This window comes from Atractosteus spatula, chromosome 1 (genome assembly GCF_055471065.1).
Source record: "Atractosteus spatula isolate fAtrSpa1 chromosome 1, fAtrSpa1.hap1, whole genome shotgun sequence".
NCBI lineage: Eukaryota > Metazoa > Chordata > Actinopteri > Semionotiformes > Lepisosteidae > Atractosteus > Atractosteus spatula.
This window is the reverse complement of record NC_142706.1, coordinates 65,784,636-65,803,106: the sequence shown is the minus strand read 5'-3', so window position 1 is coordinate 65,803,106 and position 18,471 is coordinate 65,784,636. Positions and strand designations below refer to the sequence as shown.

The 18,471-nt window shown below is 33.9% G+C and overlaps 1 protein-coding gene across 1 annotated transcript in view; it reads right to left on the bottom strand.

The window, feature by feature from the left end:
* Positions 1-1,983: 1,983 nt before the first annotated feature.
* The window catches only part of ugt8 (UDP glycosyltransferase 8), a 42,047-nt gene continuing 25,559 nt past the window's right edge, over positions 1,984-18,471 (bottom strand). The window contains exons 4-6 of the mRNA XM_088917715.1: positions 10,375-10,451; positions 8,713-8,932; positions 1,984-7,749 (exon numbers count right to left, since the gene is read on the bottom strand). Coding sequence (XP_088773841.1) covers positions 7,395-7,749; positions 8,713-8,932; positions 10,375-10,451 — 652 coding nt within the window. The 3' untranslated portion in view covers positions 1,984-7,394. The remainder of the gene's footprint in view (positions 7,750-8,712; positions 8,933-10,374; positions 10,452-18,471) is intronic.

Genomic DNA, 18,471 nt, shown 5'->3' with positions numbered 1-18,471 from the left:
GAATTTGAAAAACAAATGCAATTAAATTTTTCCTAGAAATATACACCATTTAAAGATAAAAATGGACACAATCTTAGAGTTGCCACTTGTTATCTTACTTTTGCTTAAAGTAAAATACTTCAGACGGATAATTACAAATTAATTTTTCTTCACAGGGTAAATGAAGAACTGAAGCTGGTGTATGGTACTACTAAAAATATGGCATGTGTAATTCATTTCACTTCAGAAAATATTTTCTAAAATATTGTTTAATTCAGTGCTACTTTTTTGTCCAATGAAAAATATTAGACCAGAGGCATAAATATATATTTTATCAACCTTTACACATTCCTTGGTCTTTCATGTTTTTTGTGATAATATGATTGTTGTAGTATGCCATTTGAAAACATAATCATTTATGGCTAATTCTATATATTTTCTTAACACTTTCACAGTTGAAAGTGTACATTTTTTTCCAACAAGCATGTACTGTAATCTAACCTAAAAAGTATTGTTAAATTTAAAAAGTACGATGATTCCCAAATATAGTAAAACTTAGAATACATAAAGCAGAGCAAGAAATAAAATGCTGAAAAAATAAAACGTGTATGTGTAATTACTTTAATTACTTCAGTTAAAACTCAAAGCCAGTTTCTGAAGGCATTTATTTCTTGGGTTTACATGAAACTTGTTCAGTATTAAACAGTTGTTGCAATAGGTAGGATAGCAATAGCTTTATCAACTGTGTCAATAAATATTTACAATATTCATCTGCTACAGTACTGTATATGATGCACCAATCATTGTCTCTAAAAATACGTTGTTTTACACATTCATGCATATTTCTAGGAATGTATAAGTACCCATATTGTTTTCTATTTCTATCAAAATTGGTGAAAATGAACACCTTTAGTGTACCATCCAGCACACAAAATGCCTTCCTTATATACACATACAGTACGTTTAAGGATTGTTGAAATCAAGAAGAAAACCCAGTGTGCTGCTTCAGAAATCCAGGGCGCTTGTTTTTCTCTGTATCACTTTCCTAAGAAATTAATTGATATTTGAAGTTCAATTCAGAATACAAAAATATGTTTACAAACTCTGGCTGTTCCATTTAAAGTTGTTCTAGATTTTCTTCCTAATCTTCTACACTGTTGCTGAAATTTAAAGATTCATATCATGTCTTCATATTACTGTATGCATAATATACTGTACCATATTTGCGTGAAGTAATCAAGGAACACCCAAATAAGTGAAGCATGAATTCACCATGCTTATACCTTATCCATGAGCAACATCACTATTGTTAGTAATTATTATGAATCTTCTTTTGGACTTGAGAAATATAACAGAATATAGTAAAAGTATAAAGTCATTTTCTGGTAGGGGTTCCAGTTCTGTGCACAGCGTTCTGAAGGTAATGTCAGCTCACCGAAAATTCACCAAAAGACACAAGTTGAAACTTCATGGAAGTGCTTTTAAAATGAGTTTTACACTCAGTACTCCTTTATTCAATGGGTGGTGGGACTAGGTAACAAGCTACCCAGACATATCATCAAACCTAGAACTCTAGCTATTTTTAAGAAAGGTTCTGGATGAGATCCTTGATTTAGTTTTTTAGTATCAAACGAACTAGACATGTGGAATGGGATCCTCTATTTGTAACCTTTCTTACGTGGGCCTTCTCAGGTATATGGACACAAAATGAGCTGTGTAATGTGTTGAAGCAAACATTGCAGTAACATGGCAGTAACGTTAAAATGGAAAAGAACAAAAGCCTTTAAAGGGTTTAGAGACACAGGAAATGGGAAACAAGCTGAAAATGAGAAGTCAGACCACTAGTGTTCTTCTTTGATTCACTCCTTGAAACCATGAATAAGGGAACTACTGTTCAACAATTAAAATGTATAAAGAGTTTACTATACATCTCAGTATACAATGGAACATGACTAACGATACAACAAAGAAGAATAAAAGAAAAGAATAAGAATAAAACAAACGTTCACAAGAATGCAAAGGAAGTATGTAACATTTATTATGCATTAGTTTTATTATTACATAGTATATTTACAATATGGACAAACATCAACAGATACCAATTTGAAAAAAAACATCTACAAGGCCAGCACCTATTAAATCATTAGAATATTCTTATTCGTATGTTCATATTTGTATAACGGATCTTTAGTGTGTACAAAGCAACAATTCTCTTTTAGGTAATAAAAATAGTCCTTCAAGTTGACAACCTCAAACAGAAAGGGGAGCATTTGCCATTCTTCAGTGGAAAAGCTGTGATATTACAGTAAACTACAGATAAAGGTTCTTGGTTCAGAGCTTAGCTAAAGAAGGCACTAATTACTAGTTGCTCTTTGTTTTTCCTTTTTAGTTGTTGTCTACCAAGCGATCATTGTCTATAGGACTCACAGCTATAACAAAGGTATTGTGTCCATGTAAATCCATACAAAAGAGAGAAGGCAACACATACATTTTACTTTAAAGTGCTGTTTACCGGCATGTCAATTACTCCCCCTTTACTTTTAATACTGAAATTGTAAGGAAACAACCAATCTGGACATATTCATATACTTTTATTTTCATCTCTCTCTTCATAGCCTAAATATATCTGCACACTTAATGCTACTACACAAGAGTTTTAGAGAACTGTAAATGCTCTTTAAATTTGCACTTATTCAAGTATTGACATAAAGTTGTTTCTTCTTTCTGCAATATTATACCGTTTGCACATTTTTGTACAGATAGAAAAGGCTCACAGTGAGATGGTACTCCAAAAGGTAAGGCCACAGAGGCACAAAAGGCCATATATGTTTTTCTTAGTTTGTGGAACATTTTTATTCTCTAACAGTCATGATACAGTATATTGTATAAGAAAACTTCCAAATAATTAGTGCAAAGACTATGTAAACAGTCTTAAACATTTCAACATGTGAAATTAAATTCAACTGCCTTTGAAATGTCTGGAAACAAAAATGAAGTGTCCCAAGTTTAAAACATTGTAAAGATGAAACTGTAAAACTTCCAGAAGGCATCTGTGATAAAAGTTCAATGTTTTTGATGTTCTAGTTGATACACATAAATTTTTGCTTCAATAATCTAATAATCTTTTCCTGATGACACAATGGAACATGATAAGGTGGGGCAAACAGAAGCTCAAAGGAGTTTCTCAATATTTCCCCATTTAAAGATTTCAGACTGTTTGATCTGAATCAGAAACAGGAGGAACTTCTTAAAGTCTTATTGCAATGTGACTACCTATATTTTCCTGAAAAAACAACTTGTAATAATATATTTATCCAATTTAAGAATGCTAATTGATGATCACTGCTGTATTTTATATGTTTGATATGCATCAAATAATGCAATTAATTTACATAATTTCTTGGAGGCTTTAAATATTAGATTAATGCAGTGTAACTCTTCAATTGGGCAAAGTCATCAGTCACTTTACAACAGTAAATACTGATTCATTTGGTAAGTGAATAAAAATTATTTTTATAAGAATATTGCATTTGTTTTACTGTTAGGACTGATATGTACTGCTCTTTTGCCTAAAAAGGCAAATTAATATCTATGTGTGTATGGTGGGCTGATGTATTTGTCAGGCTTGAGAGGAATCCCCACAGACTGAATTGCAGAGTGAATTTAAACTACACTGAGTAAGCAATGCTGAACTGGATTTCAGCATGGTGACATTTTTGCAGTTAAAAAGGCAACAATTCAAAGCTGTATTTTATTTGTGGTTTCATCTGTAGTATTACTATGTCTGTTGTGAATTTTGTTCCATCTTTTATTTTTCGCTAGAAGATTAGAAAAGCATTAACGAAAAAAGGAAATGGGACTGTAAAGTATAAAGTGTAACTCATTCAGAAAAATTGTAGTTATTGTGCCTTGATTATAACCAGTTATCTGAGTCAATATCATCCCCAACATCTGACTTATTGCTACATATTTGCTCTTGTTCTTCTTTTGTTATAGTGTATGTGATAATCAAATTCAGTCCTTTTACAATGTCACTTATGCCACCTTACAAGCTGCTGTGGTTGTGATGGGTGAGACACCACCAGTGTCTGATAATAGCTTTTCACAGTCACTCCAGTTTCACAGCCACACAGAGCCACTCTTCAGAAAGTGGAGAGCTCCACAATGCCATAAGACTGGGCACCCTGCTTCTGGAGAATTCACGACTACCCAGGTTTCAAGTGGATTATGTCACATTAACAGGCTAAAACGGCCTTTCAATTAAATACTGTATACACACATTTGACATAGCTGAGAAAACACTGAAAAGGTGTCATTCACGAAAAAGATCTGGTCTTTCAAACAAGCACCTTCTAACTTGCACGTAAAAATTTGATGACTGTACTGACTTCTGTCTGAACCTGTCCTTTTCATCCAATTTGTCAAAGATGTCACTCACATTTCAGAAAACAAATTGCTTTTTAGGTGGCTGAACTGAAACAGTACTTATATAGAAAAAATACTAATTATATTAACAGTAATTATATTTAAAATGGTAACTATAGTCATTCGAATTTGATTCGAAAAACATAGGAATGTTTTATGTTAACAAGACTTCATGTTTTACAGTATGTGGTAGGCAGTTTGTTTATGGGCAAGGCAATCCATTCTCCATCATAGCTTGCAATTTTACTTATGTTTTATGTTTATGTATGTACTTATGTTTTAATTGCCTGTGAATATCAAGACAAGGATACTCATGAATTGAATGAAAACAAATTAGACCTTATTTTGTTATCAAATGAAATCCTTTAGCACTGCACAAGACATTATCTTCATCAACAGCAAGCAGTCTGGATCTTAAATTGAACTGGGAAAATATGAGTACCAATAAACACTTCTTTTCTGCATTTAAAAATATAAAAAGCACATGCTTGAAATTTTCCTTTGAATAATCATTGAGAAGATTCAGATTTCATGGCTAAATTGTATCAAATTCATAGCTAGGCCTGGTCTCTCTCTGAGAGAGAATAGCAATAGGCTCATGAATATACCTATTGTAAAAGCAAGTGCTACCGTGGAGGTTATTTGAGGTATGGAAACTTACCTCTTGTGGTATTGTCTGATGTCAGAATGCGCAGAGAAGACCAAGCAAAGTAAAACAATGTTCATGTGGTATCGGAAAAATTACACATAACTTTTTCGATATGAAACCTTAATTACCTCAATGTCATTTAATACTGAAACTGACGGAACAAGTAAAACTAGTGTCAATATTCAGTGTACACAATTAATGAGGCAGTCATCAACATGTTGCCCGCATCATTTCTGAACGACGATCAGAAAATAATTTTGCAAAATAGTGGCATTTTCTTCTATACCAATCACTAAAAGATTTTTAGGTTATGTTTTTTTTTAAAATTATTTCTCTGCAGTTCAAATTGAGACTAACATTTAAGAAAAATCTGAAAGTAATCAAGGTAATGATGGTAAGATTTTTAATTGTTTTGCCATTACTCCAAACTGATAGTGATAACTTACTGATTGACAAAGATTACATTCTAAAATTATAAAAACATATAACTTCAATTTTTGCTAAAGGTTTTCTTCTTTAGTTTTCTTTTCAATTTATATGCACTATATTTTCATTATCTTGGAAATATTTTGGAGAAGGTATGATTTTAATAGTAGTTGAAAGTTAAAATGTGTAAAATTCACAAAAATTTGTTTCATTATTTTAGTTAAAAAATAGTTTCTTATTTTGTCTTTGATTATATTAGCATAACAGAGATATGCTGAAAACATGGAAGTAATTCCTTCAGGAATTTTCTTAAATTGTTTTTTTAAAACTTTTATTGTAAGTAGGACCCAGCATAATAAAATATTAAAATACCAATCAGAAATATTCTTTGATCACCTCTCCTTTTGAATATTAAAATATTACATCTTTATGTCTTGTTTAAGTGTAAAATTCAGATTACACACACTGCTTTATATGACTAATTCTCGTATTCCTAAAACTACTTTTGAAAAAATGTGCTTGGTATACAAAATATATGGATGTAAAAAACAGAAAGAAAAAATAAAAACTAAAGGAAAACAAAAAGCAACTTACTCAGGATGTATGCCTTATTCTTCATATATCAATACATTCACAGCATAAACAGAGCAGTTTAATTATTCATTTACCTAAAACTGGTATATAAAATACAAAAAGCAACCATAAATTAAAGAACTTGGGACGCAATTCAACAAAAAACATGAACATATTAAGAAAGTAATTTTACACAAACACGTACACACATTTTTGACTGAAACTGCAACTCCAAATTGACTCAAGATGAGCTTTTGAAGCACTGCATACTCGCACAGACATTAGAAATACAATAACCTAACCTAAATTGAGAGTTGAATGTACTTACTTTAGAATGTGAAGAGCTTGAAATGCTTCTGTCTAGTTCTTCTATCTTTACCTATCTGCAGAGGAAATAAAAACTAGAGATAGGTACTAACAAATGCCATGGAAGATGTCAGATTGTTGCTTATCTTTTATTAACTGAATGGTTCAGCTGACAACACTACTTCCATGATTCTGGGGTGTATTCCTCTGAAAATGTAATGTTAACTTTGTAATCACAAAGTTAACTATGTCACCTGTAAAGGCATAGTAAAACTTTAGACATGAGGTGAGATAGCTTATGTGTAATATTGTGGTGTCTACGGTATAATGCAGCTTCTACTTAAGTGACAATTGAAAAAGGAAAGTAAACGTGTTTTCTCACATGAGCTGTTTTAGTGTGAACAGTAGAATGCCAATATATGGGTCATTCAAAATGTCAGTTTTTGTCTTGGAATTGAACTTACTGTTCAAGTCTGGTTGGCTCCCAACATAAGCATACAGTATGTGTGACCATCATGCACAGATGGGCTTGTGAACGTGACAGGTGTATTTGGGTGCCTTTGTGAACAAATTAAGGCCTTAGTATTAAAAGGTAAAAGAAAATAATAGATCAAATATGTTTAGGCTTGTGTTTGACAAAAACATTAATTTGAATTAGTTTAATAGTAATAAAGAAGAAATTTGGTTTTTATTTTATTTACCTGATATTCAGCAGTAAAGTAGTTTCATGTTATAAAGTGTTATTTTAAAAAAATTATAATATTAACCTCATTTTCAAGAATAGATTCAACATTCATAACACCTCACCAATTAAGTTCTGCCATAACAAATCAGGTTTTCCACAGGAAAGACAAAGGTGTTTCCAAAAAAAACTATTTTAAGTGACTTTTAGATATGGACTTTGGCCTCCCAGATCACTTAAGTTTTTTTTTAACTTCCGTTTATTTCCCTTTAAAATACCAACTTTGTTATCTATGTTGGTACTGTCACTCGCATAGAATCTATGCATCAGCTGGCTAAGTGACTGTAAACTATTCTATTTTACCTTCTTATCATGTTTAATGTGGCCATTCCTTTTGTGTTTCCCATTAGGTATACCATTATAACAATGTCCATTGGCCTTGACTGCTGTGGAGGTGGAATGAATCCTTGTAGCAATCAGTCTCACTATCCGATAGACTGCATAGAAGATTACCAGGAGTGCTACCATCAGTACACCAGCTACATCTAGCAAGAAGTACTGATATGAAGGAATGTCATAAACTGAAGTGCGTAGGTGATCAGCTCCATTGTGACGAAGGATGTAACTGATCCAGTAGACGGCTCGACTCACAGGGTGTCCAGGCTGATCTTTGTGTATGTTAGATAGCAGCTGTGCACGTTGTCTGTACCTAGGAATTAAAGAATAAGACAGTGTACAACTGCCGCTTAGTGAAAACTTCAACTAGATCAAACTGTCAAATATGAATTAGAAATACAATACTGTCCATGACTCTTCAATATAGTTTAGTGGTTCACCATTATTCACATTTGTATAAATAGTCTGCTGCCATTTAAATGCAACTGTTAAAAGAAGTAACAAATCCATCCTACTGCATATGAACAGCACTCACTCTAACAAATAGCTTATATTCATGAAAAAATTCAGTAAAACAGTTGGTGGCTTGTTTTAAAAGTTCTCTTCACTCCCACGTACAGTCCCACTTCAGTTTTACTTACAGTAAAACAACAGCACTATATAGCTTTACATTAATAACTAATATGTACAAATAAAAGAAGAACTTCGTGCCTTTCAAAAATCCTTCCCGCTCCAATTACTGTTCAGTATATAGTTCATCTGCTGATGTTGAACTAACACATTCCCTTGTTTAAATACATGTTTTGTGAACCGAAATGTCTTCAGTGAATATGCATTTTTGCTGCACATTAAAATTTCAATATATGTATATAGATACCTCATTTTAATACTGTATATGTATACAGTATACACCTTAATTGCTTTGTTACCCGTTTTTTATATACACATTGCATTCACCACAAGAGGGCATCAAAAGTCCTGTTATACCAAAAAAATCCCACTCGGGTTTCTTCTCAATGAGACGAGAACTAGCAATGAATGCTGGAATGGATTTAAAGTACAAAGTAAGCTATTTTATTACATAAACAAATCTTAAAAAGTTTTAAAACTTAAAAAACGTATTATGTATTAAAAATATATACCGTATTAAATGTATTAAATTATGAATGTAAATTATGTATGTATTAAAATGTCTTAAATTATGTATATACTGTATATAATGTATTTTTAAAAGTCTATTTTAATACAGAAACCAAACTCTAAACTTATTCCATACCTGTTATCTTTTATCACTTTAACAATGGCTTCATATAGATCATCTTCTGCCATCTTCTTCCATTCTAGCATAATCCCCATTCCTTTCGCCTGCACTCTGGTCATTGTATCATAGTGATCACCAAATAATGGGATTCCTACTACCGGAATACCATGGTACATTGCTTCATAAATACTATTCAATCCTCCATGACTAAGAAATGCTCTAATGTTTGTGTGACCTGAAAGATAAAAGTGTAAATCAACACATAATTCACACAACAAAAGTTAAAAGAAAACAATCAGAAGTAATAAATACATTGCTACAGAATAAAGATGATTTAATATTTGAACCTCTTCTGGCAACAAAAAACAATATGAATAACATCTGCTTGAAAATAATTGTTGAAAATAATTCTTTTTGATACAAAAGCATATTTCAAGTCAGTTACTCTCACTAGTAACCTGTTTATCAAGATCAGTAACACCTGTATGTTATTGATGAATTAAGCATTTTTTTTTCCCAGTTGTCAAAACTCTGATCCTTGAAGGCTAAATGGTGCTCCGATTTGTGTCCTATCACTAAAATACTGTATTTAAAAAATGACCTCCTTGATCAGTCACAATTACACTGTTCCAAGTCTTTAGAAATTGATTTAGTAGTGAACTATATAATACATGCTGGATTGGGACTCTGCAGGGCTAGGGTTTGAGATTTCTGTGCAAAAAAAAGCATTGTTAATGAAATTTTATTGAGTGTTTTGCCAGAACATACTGTAGCAAAAACAGCATGGCGGAGCAAAATAATTTGATGCCTGAAACTACCACATGGAGAAGACAATTATAACTTCAGGGTGGAAACAGTGGGAACTGACACCATGCAAACACCAGGGTCAGTTTGTCAGTGTAATACTCTGCATAACCAGTCCTTTCAATAAATATGAGCTTTTTTGTTATAAACTGCCATAATGAACTACAGTATATTCTGTGCATACCAGGGATAGTTAGCTATTTACAGAGGATGACTTAATAAGTGATGTATTTTTCATTAACAGATTAAACACTACTACTTCTGTGACTTCAAGCTAGAAGAATGTATTTGCGTGACAGCAGTGGTCTTTACAAAAAGCTAAAAAAACATGAATATCACTAGTTTTAAAGAATAAATGATTACAGAATCTTTGTGGTAACTTTAATTTTGCCAAGAATTAAACTATAAAATGATTATGCAAGGCATTTACCTTTTCTTTTATTTATATTAAATGCATACATGTCATTGTATAATATTAGATGATTAAGCAAATTTGCCAATGTATGTTTTTTAAATTAGCACATCAAATCAAAGCTATAAATCAAAATGGTTATTTTTACTTCTGAAATACAAATAAAACTATTTTTGTGGCAACAGAGAGGAAAATTAAAAAATATTATTTTAATTTCAGTTCCACTCATGAAAAACAACACTTGAACACATTGTTAAAATCTCTTATTCAATGCAGTAATGTCAGATGAGATCTTATTTGGAAATTGAATGTGCATAAGCATTTGGTAGATTGTAAATTAGTACCCTATACATTTCTCAAAAGATGATCTTTACAAATCACAATATAAAGTTGTATTTCTATTAGGCAAGCACTTTTGGTGTACTTTATAACCTAAGCTCTGTTTAAAAATGTTTACTTACCAAGAAGATCATTTTGTGGCATCCATTCCACAAGTTTAGTATTGTTTCCCAAATTACTTGGTGGAGTTCCTGAAAACCTGAAAATAAATAATTGTAAACTAAAAATATATACACTGTGCTTATTTTAAATCCATAATTGTATTTGTAAAATACCCAGACAAAAAGTAATCATGAGAGAAGCTTTTATTGAGGCTTTGTGCAATACAGTACAAAAACAATACTGATTTCTGTCCAATTTACTGTATAGACATACAACAAATTAATACAACTGTATAGGAAATTATACTTCCACATATAACAAGGTAAACATTCAGCAACAAGTGAATCAATTAAACAATTCACACGTTCTTTTTTGCAATCACGTCTCCAAACGCTCCTAAATCACAGACACTAAATCTTGTCTACATTAATGTAAAATGTCCAAGATAAAAAAAATAGAAAAAAGGACACAACAGCTCCAATCTAATGTGTTTTATCTGTGTTTATACAGTAAGAGACACTACAGAATTCATTTGTTGCTATGTAAAACGTATAAGCATAACCGATAAAATATGGATCTGAAATAAAAAACAAATTCATAATAACCTTTTTTTTAATATTTGTATGTCAAATTCTACATTATGTTTTAATGCAAAATAATCACAACAATCAAATACAATAACATTGATCCAAATACTGGCAACTGGCAACATTAACAGATTCAGGCTAGTTAATAATTAAGATGAACTTTAAAACAGAGGACTGTTTCTACAATCTACAATCCTAGGTTGGCCTCAAAGAGGTCTCAGCTGTTTCAGTATATAACCATGGAGACGTTTCGTGTACAGGTACACTGCAAATAATCATTTATATGTCCATGGTAAAACCATATTTGTAGTGAAGATATTTTTACACACAGACTGACACAGATGCATATATACTTACAGTATTTACCTGTATCAGTATTTGTTTTTTGCTTGTAATAAGTGCTTTCCTCTTTACACTCTTGGGAGATAGATACAGTAAATGCTATGACTGCAGACCAAAGTGTCACATATATCACCATACTGTATATCGACAAAATGTTTTAAATAACGTTTAAACAATAACATTTAATAATTCTACAGTAATTAAATCAGATGGAAAACTACCAAAATTGTTTCTATAATAAATAAGATAGTAAAATGAAAAAAACAGAGTTTGAACAAGTCTGGTGAAAACACATCCAAAAAGATTCACAGCTGTACTTGCTGTCAAAGGCTCCTCCACTAAATATAGACTTGGGGGGGGATACTAACATAATCAAAATATTTTAATTATAGATTTTTTATGCACTTTTTGCTACCATTTAACCCCTTTCATGCATAAAACTGTTTGGTTCGATCTTTCAAATTTTGTTAAAATATTCACTTTAAAATTGTGTATAAATCATCTGAAATACAATGCAATTGGACAGCATTGGAAGGGGCTTGAATAGTTTTGCAAAGTACTCAATATAACTTAAACTCACAGTAAAACAGTTGCAATAATAATGCAAAAAATGTTAAATTAAAAATAAACCTGTCATTTTAGAAACTTTACTAATGCAGATTTAGTGCTAAAATGATGGAAAACATGCTCAGTATGGACAGCCACTCAAGCCATTACTGCACTCAGTCACTAAATTAAATTAAAGTCTTAATGATTAGTCTTACCATTTTTAAATGTCGAAGATCAACTGACAGTGGTTCCTGACCAACAATGTGGTCTTGTAAAGGGCGTTCTGTGCCTAATTGCTGTTTTATTTCAATATTTGCAATACATGTTGATTAACAGCAGTCTTTGTGGCTATGCAACAAAAGATATAGCCAGACACTCCACCAAAAGCAAAAAAAACAAACAGATCCCAGCCTCTAAAGATGCAACTCTACACTGAGCTATCTTTCCCTATTCATTGCGGCCCTTTTCAGAAAGTGTGTGAAACTGTGCACTTCACAGAAATAAAGATGTCTGTGCCACTCTTCAGGGTGCCCAGTCCCAGATTTATAACTATCACAGAATCAGAAAGGTATATAACTCTACCTAAATCTGACAGAATTGGAGGATATCCTCTGATCTAACCTTGTTATTTAAGTGGAAGGTACCAAAAGAGATTATCCTATCAACTTTGACAAATATTACTACCAATACACTTGTTATTTACCACCATGTCCATCCATCTATCCTTCCGTTTACTGTTTAACCGCTTCAAATTCATGATCGTGGGGCTTGTGCCTATTCCCAAAGCAACAGGCACGAACCAGGGTACACCCTGGACAGGACACCGGTCCATCACTGGGCAGACACAGTCACATACCCACACACCAGGACCAATGTTCCCAGAAGTATATTTTTGGACTGTAGGAAAAACCAAAGCACGCAGAGGAAACCTATGCAAACATGAAGAGAACATAAAAGTCCATGCATAGAGCACCGCACGGGCGAAATCAAACCAGGACCCAGCGCTATGAGTCAGCAATACTAACCTCTGCACCACAGTGCCATCTAACAACAGATCCATTGAAAGGAAAAGGTCACTGGATCTTGTGAAAAATCTGGTGTCTTAAATTAGAAGCCTTTAAGTTTCATCTTCAAGTTTTTTTTTTAATTAGGCTGATTGGACGCTCATCTTTCAGGCGGCAGGACAAATCAGATGGCTGAGCTCGGCATGACAGATGCTACTAGTCTTTTCAGGTCATTCAGACATTATTGCACAATCCTAAAAATGTTCTGTCTTATGCAGAAATACATTTGGAAGCCAGGAGAAATCTGTGTTTTGCTTTGCTTGGCAGCTGAAGATCATTTATGGTGGGGAATTAATTCTGCTTTACAGAGTATCTGAAGCACAAAAATGTGTCTTGGTGCTCCAGGGAAATGTCTTATTTACTGTCTAAGCCAACTGCCTGGCTAGATTTATTTTCTGGACAGTCTCAATGTGTATACAAAATATACTTCAATTTCTTTAAACAGCATACAGTATGATCTACTGTAGTGGAACAGGACTTCCTCAGCATCTCTAACAATGACTTATTTTCATAAACTAGTATGAGTGGGAGGTAGCTGATTCTATACCACTCTAATATTATATTATGCTTGTGTTGTTCTACATACAGTATGATGTTCTGATTTTTTTTATTATGTACATTAAATAATTCTCTAGTGCCTAATTTTGCTACCACAAACCTCTACCCACTTCATCCCTCTGAGGCATAAGGTAATATAACTAACAAATTTACTTGTCAAAGTCCATTGGTAATAAATACATATTATTTTGAATGAAACATTTGTATTTTACTGAAGCACAAAAATCTGATAATTGTAAAACTTGGAAATCACATCTTGAGCTTGAGTTGAAGGTTATATTGTGATGCATTTTGTTTGGCTCAGTCATAAGAAATGTTTAAACCATCTACTGTACCTACTGGCAGGCATGATGAGAATACCTGGCTATATATACTGATGGAAAAAAGAAACGCAACACCTCCTCCTCCAAACTCTGGCCCTCCCGTCTGCGTGGAACAGGCTGAAGAGTGACTCATCTGTGAAGAGGACCTGATGCCACTGCTGACGAGTCCATCGCAGTCTCTGTCTGGCCCAAACCAGTCAGGTGTGACATCTAGGAGGTGTGAGTAGAGGGCCTCTGACAGGTCGCCTTGCTCTAAGGCCAGCAGCATGGAGCCTCACTGTCCTGTCACTGATGCAGGCATTGTGTCTGCCGGCAGTTTCAGCAGCAGTACGGGTGGCAAATCTGAAACAATCTCTGAGATGGACCAGTCTGATGTGTCGGTCCTGCTCTAGTGTGGTCACTCAAGGGCGACTGGATCTTGGATGGTCATCTGTCCTGCCGGTCTGCTGAAACCATCTCTGCAGTCAGGACACAGTGGAATGGCTTACTCCATAGTTTCTGGCAATGCTGACACATGACGTGCCTGCCTCCAGCATGCCAATGGCCCTCTTCCTTGCTTCTGGAGACATTCGAGGCATTATGGAATGCACAGAAAACTGAAAAAAGAAAAGTGTGGCCTTTTTCTACAGTGACCAAAGCTTTGAATTAAGGCCTTTTTAAAGGTGAACTGATCAGGCATTGTTCCACCTAGACCTCATTGGGTAAAAATGCACCTAACCAGCTTTCGTGTGATTAGCAAGTTGCAATGCCTCACTGCACAAGCTGTATTGCTGGTCAGAGGGCTTAAAACAAATTGACAACATTTTGTGAAAATACATAATCTATAACTATAGTATTCTCATTCCAGAAATGTTGTGTTTCTTTTTTCCATCAATATATATATATATGGCTTCTTCAGATCTATCTAAAGTTGTAATAGAGTCATTTTAAACATATATATAATAGTGAGCAAACAAAAAGTAAACTCAGTGCAATGATATTTACTGAAAGAATCTAATCTTCCAAATATGCATCAAATGCTGACTACTGCAAATTTCTTTGCATGTCTGCTTCTATTGCTTTTAATGCTATAGGTTTTCCTAGTTCTATGTAGGCAGAAAACTGATACATTGAATCCTTTAAGTCATGTTTTTGTGACTGCAACTGCAAATTCAGGGGATAATTACAATGATGTTTCCTGTTTTTCATTTGTACCACCTGCCGCTGGATAAGACTGAGAATCAATAACAGAAAACCAGCTCTTTGAACATTCTCAGTCACCCAGTTGGAAAGTAATCAAAGACACTCTGTTTCTGTGGACCAATTCTAGTCAGGAATCTAAATGAGAACATTTGGGACTTTATTTTTTCAAAAAACACCTGTGTTTAGTCAGTCATCAAATAAATCATCCATGTTTTATTAAAATTACTCAGTAAATCTATCAATCATTACTACGAATGTGTATTTCTTTTGCCTTCCTTTCAAAGCTCAATTGCTTACATTGTGTACATACAGATGCAGCCATTCAAAACGAGCGGGGTACGCTGCGGTACAACGCAGTGGCGTGTCGCATCAAACCACGTCTTAACACGTAATGTCCCGTCATTCCGTATGCACATTATATTATGTTAATAGTATCCGGAATCACCTTGTAAAACCGCCAGGTGGAGTTAATAAAGCTTAACCTCTCATGTACAATATTTGAGCTGTCACCAGAAAACACCCGGTTTCAAATCCCGATCACTGCTGAGGGACAATCGTTATTCAATTAAGAATTTAAGTTGTATACTCCTTAGACTTTTAAATTTAAACTGTGTATTACAGCATGTTAATCTTTATACATTAAAAAGTTGATATATTTTATGAAAGCAAGATTGCTCAGTTGGACAAAAGTACACAACCTACCACCTTTATCATAAATATTTTAATTATGCAGAAATATTTTATGCATCAAAGTCTTTACCAAAGATATTACTAATAGTATTAATAATGAACGACCTTGGACAAGCTGTAAACTCAAAGTATTACCCTAGTCCACATTCTTTGTAATCGTCTTTGTAAACGAAAATACTTTATTTTTTCATTGACAAAAAGTAACACCACAGCATTTTGTTGATCCGATCACGTATTCGTTTCCAATCATACAAAGTCTTGAGAATCTCTGATTCACCATGCCTTTCACATGCTCATAAACAATATTAATTTAGGAACATAAACATATTATGTAAACTGTACTGTATATGGCTGGTCTTGGTAGTTTAAAGAAAAAATACACACCAGTATTCCATTTCTCCCTAAACATTTTAAGCATCAAAGTCTTACATGTAGTTATTTCAGAAACGTTTTTACGTGCTCCTTCTGACCATATTACTGTACGTTTATATACTTTGTGAAAATTTATCATTTTAACCTTTTCTGCGAATACTCTCGTTATCGGAGCAAACAAAGTCATTAATAAAAACGAATAATTTCAAACTGCTACTGATATTTTTACTGACAATAAATATTATCGACACTATTGAATTTGTTGGTCTTTCTAAATATCACAAAACATTCAAAGTTAAGTGATTACCATTTTACAGGAATACTTGCTCTCGTTATTACAGTAAAAGAAACTCATACTTTTCAGAATTTACTTATTATTTTGGAAAGGTTTTTACGTGCTCCTTCTGACCATATTATTTATATACTTTGTGAGAAAAGTGATATTTTAACCTTTTCTGCGAAGAAACTCGCTATCGGAGTAAACAAAAGCATACTTTTAGAATTTGATTAATAGTGAATATAATATGGAATCGCGTTATCTAAAGAGCATGCTTGCCAGCGCGTTGACGTCACTGCATTTCCCTCTGAATAGCTAATAAATAGGCAGTGAAAACATTTGTCTGTCTGTCTGTCTGTCCGTGGGGGGAAGGGGGACTGTCTTTCATTGGAAGGTACACCTATTCTACTCTGAGAATGTAGGGGAAAAGTGCCCGTGGTCTTTTCACTGATAAACTTGTTAACAAAAGCTACAGTTTGCTTAAGAGTTGTTAAACCGGTTTTTATTTATTTTTTGGCACGGCCAGAATTCACACTCAACCACATCACAGATCACAGATCAGTCCCAGTGTGTGAGATATTGCTGTTTGATGGAGAGCTTATCTCTATTAATATAACTATCGAGTGGTATTAAATGCAACTTTTTTGTATAGATGACACTTTTCTAAAATTTATTTTTCTAAGAAAACAGACATTTGCCAGTCTGTCTGTGGGGGGAAGGTGGACTGTCTTTCATTGGAACACTTGCCCTATTCTACTTTGAAAATGAAGATGCTGAGAAAATACTTGTGAAACCGGTTTGTTTACAAACAATGTAGACACAGAGACTCAGACTTTGTGGAGTAAAATTTGGCACAGCCAGGCAGCCAGCACTCCCGCGTGCCAGCCGAGAGAGAGAGAGAGCCCCAGCCGGGCGTTCCTCGGCCGCAGCGCCAGGCCAATGCGTAACATTAATGTAGGACAAAAATGTCAATATAATGCCAATAATATTTGCTATTTTAGTTTTTCATAGAAATGTTTACTTGTTAAAAGAAAACTCATGGCGACAGCTGGATTTGAACACCCGACCTCAGGGTTATAAGTCAGTCACTTAAGCCATCATGCCACCGATACAGTCATTTGACAAGCACTGAAACAGCCATACACATATCAATGGAAAGTCTTATACTACTGTTTGTGCAACAGTACATGAATATAGTTATATTGTTATTAATTTAGATACTCGAATCCTTATTATATTCCCTATTAATCCAGTTCTAAAAGTGTGCTTTTGTTTACTCCGATAACGAGCGTATTCGCAGAAAAGGTTAAAACGATCAATTTTCACAAAATATATAAACGTACAGTAATATGGTCAGAAGGAGCACGTAAAAACGTTTCTGAAATAACTACATGTAAGACTTTGATGCTTAAAACGTTTAGGGAGAAATCGAATACTGGTGTGTATTTTTTCTTTAAACTACCAAGACCAGCAATATACAGTTTACATAATATGTTTATGTTCCTAAATTAATATCGTTTATGACCTTCAGATGCATTATGCTCCTATTATTTCTATGCTCAGCTACTAAAATTTCCCTTTAGTTGTAAAATTCCATATAAATATTCAATACTAAGCGGATTAAAATGTGCACAGTTAAGAGCTTAAATGATTAAATCTTTTCACTACCGACCAATACACCACGAATGCCCCTGTCGGTCATTTTGACCAGCCAATCACGTACTGCGGTATGACGCGGTGGCTTGTGCGTAGTTGCGTGCGGTACAGGTTTGTACCCCGAATTTTGAATGGCTGCATCTGTAAATAAAAAACAAGGATCTGACTGCTGCCATACAGTGGATATAATAAGTCTACACACCCTTATTAAAATTGCAGGTTTTTGTGATGTAAAGCCAGAAATCAAGATAAATCACGTCAGACATTTTTCCATCTTTAATGTGACCTTAATGACGACCCAAAGCACACATCCACATAAATCTTGGAATGGCCCACTCAGAGCCCAGACCTCAATCCCACAGAAAACCTGTGGAATGACCTAAAGAGGGCTGTGCACAGGAGATCGCCTGGCATATTTAAGGAGCTTGAACTTTTTTGCAAGGAAGAGTAGGATAAAATTGCAAAGTCCAGGTGTGGAAAGTTGATAGAGACTTATTCACAAAGCCTTACTGCTGTA